At 38.7% G+C, this 6,271-nt stretch overlaps 2 protein-coding genes across 2 annotated transcripts in view; both read left to right on the forward strand.

The window, feature by feature from the left end:
- FAM221A (family with sequence similarity 221 member A) overlaps positions 1–1,009 on the forward strand; it is a 15,376-nt gene extending 14,367 nt beyond the window's left edge. The window contains exons 8-9 of the transcript XR_003256173.1: positions 866–904; positions 998–1,009. The gene's annotated coding sequence lies outside the window, so the exon portion shown is untranslated. The remainder of the gene's footprint in view (positions 1–865; positions 905–997) is intronic.
- STK31 (serine/threonine kinase 31) overlaps positions 870–6,271 on the forward strand; it is a 44,642-nt gene continuing 39,240 nt past the window's right edge. Inside the window, exons 1-5 of the mRNA XM_026082836.1 lie at positions 870–904; positions 998–1,050; positions 2,548–2,646; positions 3,618–3,692; positions 4,416–4,574. Of these exons, the coding sequence (XP_025938621.1) occupies positions 877–904; positions 998–1,050; positions 2,548–2,646; positions 3,618–3,692; positions 4,416–4,574 (414 nt within the window). The 5' untranslated portion in view covers positions 870–876. The remainder of the gene's footprint in view (positions 905–997; positions 1,051–2,547; positions 2,647–3,617; positions 3,693–4,415; positions 4,575–6,271) is intronic.

Here is a 6,271-nt window from a genome sequence, read left to right on the forward strand (position 1 = left end):
GGCGGGCTCCGAGGGGCCCCCGGGAGCCGCCGGGAAGCGGCGCTGCGCGGGCGGCGCCGGCTGCCGGCTTCTCCCCTCCTCCAGGGGTCCCCCGTGCCCCGCTGTTCGTCGCCGTTGGGGTATTAAGTGGCTCCTACCTCAGCCCGCGCTGCCCTCTCCGTGCTGGGGAGGCGGCTGGGACGGATCTCGGGTTGCCACGGGCTTCCCCGAGGCAGGTCTAGGTCGGTGCCACCTGTGGGGAGCGCTTCCCCCAGGTGTGAACCCTCCGGAGTTACTGGTGAGGTCTGAAAAAACGGGCGTGTCTTTCTGTTTCAGCAGGAAAGTTTCAATAAACGGGACGTTAGTCTCTGGGAAGTAGACTGCGTGCGCGTGTGTGTGTAATATATATGATTTAATGCCTGTGTATAGTGCATCTGTTTTTGCAATAGTGTCATCTTTGTGTTCCAATTTTTCTCAGCTTGAGTAGTTGAAACAGGTGACAGTAATAAGGTTATTTGTTATTGCTTATTTATTATTAACTAAAAAACTACTTCATTTGAACTGTTCTTAGCTAAAGAAAATAATGCTTCTCTATTGAAAGGTTGAAGAACTGAGAAATTTGGGGATCAAGCAATAGGAGAGCTGATATGAGTTTGGTAATTTTAATAGATGCAATTAGATTTCAGGACTACTATTAAAAGCAGATTCTCACTTTTAATCTGTGGAACATGTTAGGGCAACTTTATTCATGACAGAAAGAATACAACTGAGCATTTGTGCTAGTCAGATGCACAGAGTATCCCATTATGCAGAAGTCTGAATTGTGGATCTGTTCAGGAAAATATTTTAACTTCTGTTTAACAATAGATATTTTGTAATGTTTCAGAATCTGTTGTCATGGATGGAGACACAGAATACAACAAAGGTAATGAAAGTTTATGTATTATTTCTTTTTTTTTTTAAATGTCACATTTGAGAATAACGTAAATCTCTCTCTTTCCCCCTCCCCCACCTCAAGTCGAAGATGTTGTCGGCTGCCATGTTGAAGATGCTGTAACATTTTGGGCACAGGTGAATTCAGAAAATTATTTGATTTTGAATAAGGTGTCTAATCTTATCTCACCCCCCAGTGGCAGGTTTCTGCATAAGTGAGAATGATAATATCTGACATTTAAAAAAAAAAAAAATTTAGATCTCAAAGACCATACTGTAGTATGAACTTGAACTTTTGAATCCATGTAGCTCTCAAGGATTATTTCTGATCCCTTTAAACTGGGATCAGATACTGTTTTTTGAAATGGTAAAGAGACCTGTTCATCATCCATCCATCCATTTGAATTATAGCTGGGCTTTCTTGGATATTCAGTTGGCTCTATCCAAAATGAGAAAGAAAAAAAAATAAAAGGATTAAAATATTCGCTTGTCTAAGAATACTGTTGGAGGTATCTGGACTCCTGCTCAGGATGGACCTCTGACTGTCTGTAACAGTTGAGCCTTTTGGGCAGTTCCAACCAAGCTTGAGATGGCTCAAAGATACACAAAACTTGAAGGGACCTAGTAAATTGTCAGCAGGATTCTTGTGGGGGGAGAAGGAGAGGGATTAAAAAAAAAAAAATTAGTTACTGTTATTAATGTGGGGATGGACAGGGAGAGAAGGTAAGGGGAAGATCCAGGAGGAGTCCGCATGCTTTTACCTGTTTTGTTCAGTCTGCTGGCTAATAGGTGTGTAGGTATTAGTCAACACCTGTGTAGCTTTGAACTAGTCACAGGAGGTGCTACCTCTTGCCCTGTTGCTAATAAGAATTGGGAGATGGACCAAGCTTTGCTGGTTCTGTTCATAGAATAACTTGTCCTTTTAAAAAAAAAAAAAAAAAAAAGGGCGGGGGGAAGGGATGTCTTCCCCAGGTTCTTACCTGGGGACTCTGCGGGAGAAGTTAGTGTTTTACTTAATATTGTAAGGTACAAAAGTTAGTGTATTTCTGAGGGGAACAAAATACACTAGTGTTTTCTTTCCTGCTCTAAGCTCTGGATGCTTTGCTTTGAATTACAAGTAGAATGACATCTAATAAATGTCATGTTACTGGCACTGACCTAGTCCTGCAAGTGTTTAGATACCAAGCTGTAATTGAAAAAGATGTGCTTCTTTCAACCAAACCAAAACACAAGTCTTGCAAGTAAGGAGAATGAGGGGTATGCCAGAGCTGTTTTCTTCTCATATTAAGAAGAGAAAGAAAAAGAACACCAAATACATAATAAAATTTGTGAGGAAGGATTAATAAGTAAGATCTGCATACTTCTCACAACCTGGTAATCTAATTTAAAAATATTCTTTGCAGACTATTTCTCCAGGGTACTTTATCTGCCTGTGATCTCTTTTTTTTAATTTTTGAAAGAAAATGAGAACAGGCTTATAAATGCAACTAAAATTGTGAAGATAGAAAGCTTAAGGTGGGGCATTACTTGTCTCAACAGCAGTGTAAGTGTTTTGATTTAATTTTTGGCTGTGAAAAGCCATCAAGCAACTATTAAGAGTGACAGTTAATAACTCTTACCTCTCTCCACACTTAGAATGTCAGTAGATGTAATGACCTCTTGAAATTAAGTTGTGCGCTGGCTGATGTTTGTCCTCGGGCTAATGCAATTTTTGGCAAGCCTGATTTCAGTAAGGTAAGCTGGCTGTGTATATATGGAGTTTTTCACCTGGGTGTAAAAGCCTTTATTTTATGCAACCATTTTTCTTAGGTATTTTCTTGGTCATTGATTAAACTGTAGGTTTTAGTCTCTCAAAGACTCTCAGAAAACTCCTGGCTTTCCTTTAACAACAACAAAAAAAGCCTATTTTGTCAGCAAGTTTAAATCTTTCTGCACTTCAGACTTAATTCAGTTAAATTGTGCATACTCAGGAAATGCTACAAGAAAGATTATGTACAGAATGCTGAATTCGTTCTTTTTATCCAGTGTACATTATGGGTTATCTTTAACAAGAGTGCAACATTCTTTCAGATAAGGTGATTCTTTTCTCCGTTTTTTTCTAAAAGTGCAGAAGATCTTATGAAAACCTGTATTGTTTAGTATAGTGGGTAAAGTGTTCTTCAGAATAACAAGTACATATTTAATGTCAGTTCTATGATAAGGTAAGCATACGAAGTGATAGCAACCTTTTTTTGTGTGTGTGAACTACTGATGGCTTATTGTAAAATCAGATTTACGTTAGTCACCTTGTCTGTGAACTGTAAGTGTGTGCAGGCACATTGCCTATGTTTTTCTTGAAAAAGAAAAGCATTCTGGGTTTGCCATTTGTGGCATGACTGGCCTCTTCCTTTGTACAGTTTATGAAGCTGTCGGTGTCAAAATGTTGTAGCACCACATACGTAGGAAAATACGTATGAATCTGCCATTGATCTGCAAAATTTTCTTCAAGATACTGTTTTGGTGTAGAGTTTTTGGCATTTTTAAAGCATGTAGCATATGCTATTACTAGGGATAAGATATTAAAAGGATTACTTTATTTTGATACTGCTGTTGTGGTAATTAGAGAAGACTGTGAAAATAAGATTCGTAATGTATTCTGAATATTATTTTGAGGTGTGCTTATGTTTTCAGAATGCTACTCCTTTTTTTCTTTTCCTGATTTCCAGATATATGGTGGCTGTTTTTCTGAAGACGGATGTTGGTACAGATGTACAGTACAGCAAGTGATCAATGATGAAAAGGCAGGAACTATGTTTTTGTGTAGTCTTTACTCCTATGTCACTTCTACATGTGGGAGGATAGAAAAAATTCAGCTTCTCTCTCTGTTTTTGAAACTCACTGTCTAAATGCATTTGGAATCAGGAATATGCATATGTGGCACAAATTCAAGTGACCTGTTTTGAAAGCTACTGATAAGACTGGCAAAACATGACATAATTCTGAAGTGCTGTGTGTATCTCTTGATAAAGAGATACACAATTGGCAGTTAATGTTGTTGTTAAGCAGTGCAATTTAATTTTAAAACTTATGTGAGCTGAAAATGGCAGACTTCATGCGTGACTGGTAAAATATACTGACATGTTAGCGCTAATGGTTTCTGAAAGGATTCTGTGATCCTAGGTGACTGACACAAAAGGCTAGTAATTCCAATTTAAAATGGTAGCTTCTTAATGGGCTTGTTGATGTGAACACTGTGTTTCATATCTCTCCTTTGAAGAGAGTCCTCTATATTGATTTGTAATCCTAATTCTTAGAAAAAAGTAACCTGTGAAAGTCTGTTTTGTCACTGAAGAAGTTCTGTCACTATATTTTTAGACAGATGCAAATTTGAGTTTAAGTCGGTTTCTTCATCTGAAGGGTGTTTCGGGCTTAGTATGGAAGATTCTAATCTGTGCCTCTAAGATACTGCGGCAACATGTGTGTATTTTTTAAAAGCTTATATTTATTTTATATCATTGTTGCAGTGTCAGGTATTGTACATTGATTATGGAAATTCTGAGATTCTAAACAGATCAGAAATAGTTGAAATTCCAGTGAACTTGCAATGTCCAAGTGTTGCCAAGAAGTACAAGCTCTGGGGACTGCAGATACCAACTGATCAAAACTTAAACATGTTTGACCAGGTGAGTTACAGATTTTGAAGCATTAAGGTGATGAGATGTGCAACAGATGATGTCAAGTATCAGCATAGTGTCGCTGAAGAGTCTTGTAAGAGCTGGGTGTTTAATTGTGAAAGCAAGACGAGCTGGGAAATACTGTCTGATCTCTTGCCCTTAATATACTCTAGAAACTGAAATGGTTTTGTCAAAAATCACTTCAGGTTGTGCCAGGGAGGTGATTTTGGAGTACATTCTTGCAGTCTTTGGAGTCTCAGGTTTATTTCTGACTGTCRCAAATTCTGACACTATACCTCTGTTTATTTCCCTTCGGGGGAAAAATACCTCCTTAGGTCACAGAAGTTATGATAAATCCACTTACAGGTGTGAGCTGCTCCTAGGCACACAGCCTCTGTACCATATAAAATTTTGGGTTAGTAGAAAGAATGGTAGCGACTTTTTCACCCCCTGTCAGTAACAAATGTAGAAGGCTCAAGAGTTGATATCGATGCGATTGATGAAAGAGCAGAGCCTTTCTGAGTGGCATTGGTGACCAGGGTGTCCTTTTGGTCCCCTTTCACTAGTGGTGGTCATCTTTTCCTGGACACCGCTCACTTTACTGTGTGCTGCCTCTGTTATTGGTACTGCCCCTGCTTCACCAGCTGCTTGCTTGGGATCAGCAGTTAGGAGAGGAGGAGGCAGTGGCAGGAAGGGGCGGTCATACTTGCCTTTTTGGATCCCTGTGCTATTCAAAGAGAACCTAAGACCCCTTTGCATGGTCTCTTTCTTATGGTCCTGTTAACATTGCTTAATGCAATTAGTTAGGTGAAAATTGGTTTTCAATTCTCTGTTTTTTGTTTTTTAGGTTTTTTGGTGCTTTTTTTTTTTGTGTGTGTGTTTTGTTTTCCTTTTTTTGTTTTTGTTTTCCTGCTGGTTCTTATTGCTTCAGGTGAAACTTTATTTGCTAGCTCTGCATTGTCTAAAACTGTGCCCATTTCCTGCCCTGCCCCCCACCCTCTTAATTTTCAGCAGACAGCATGAAATGGTTGAATGAAAAGGGGCAGGGGGGAACTGTTAGTAAAAGCTATCTTTGTCCACAATGTCCTTTGAAGGTCTGGAGTGCATTCCTCAGTCTTTCAAGCCTGTCTTTCCTTGATACTACTAATGAAACTGACAGCTTCAGTTCTGGCACTTCCCTGATTTCTGAATGAGTGGTTTCAGTTCGGACATGATAGATGTACATAATAGTTCTTTTGTATTTACATTCTGTTTCAACTTCTGAAAGACTTTAAATTAGCTTTGGGCTATTTCAGCTTTGTTTAAATGGAAGATATATAGTGTAATGAACACTGCATCCATCTTATTCTTTCACTTAAAATTTCTTGCTTAAAATTGGAGCCTGATAAAGGCTGTTAATGTATTAATTACAATAATTTTCATATTATTTTATATAATACTATTAAATAATTGGTCTAGATCCTCAAAAAAACTTAAGATAACCAGGTTGCCAACTTCCATTGAGAGTTGGTGGAATTTTGGGCTTTTGCCTATTCATAATACTGAACTCTTGAATATTGAACAGTGAGGGAGAACTATTGGTGCTGATGTCCAGTGTGGCATTGACAGAGATTAGATCAGGTACAGCTGTAGCTGTACAGATACAGCATTGATTCAGAATTAATGTGTTAAAGGTAAGAAGCTTCACCTGTGCAGCTCTTCAGATT

The sequence above is a fragment of the Apteryx rowi genome, unplaced genomic scaffold (assembly GCF_003343035.1).
Source record: "Apteryx rowi isolate R43461 unplaced genomic scaffold, aptRow1 scaffold_595, whole genome shotgun sequence".
Classification (NCBI taxonomy): domain Eukaryota; kingdom Metazoa; phylum Chordata; class Aves; order Apterygiformes; family Apterygidae; genus Apteryx; species Apteryx rowi.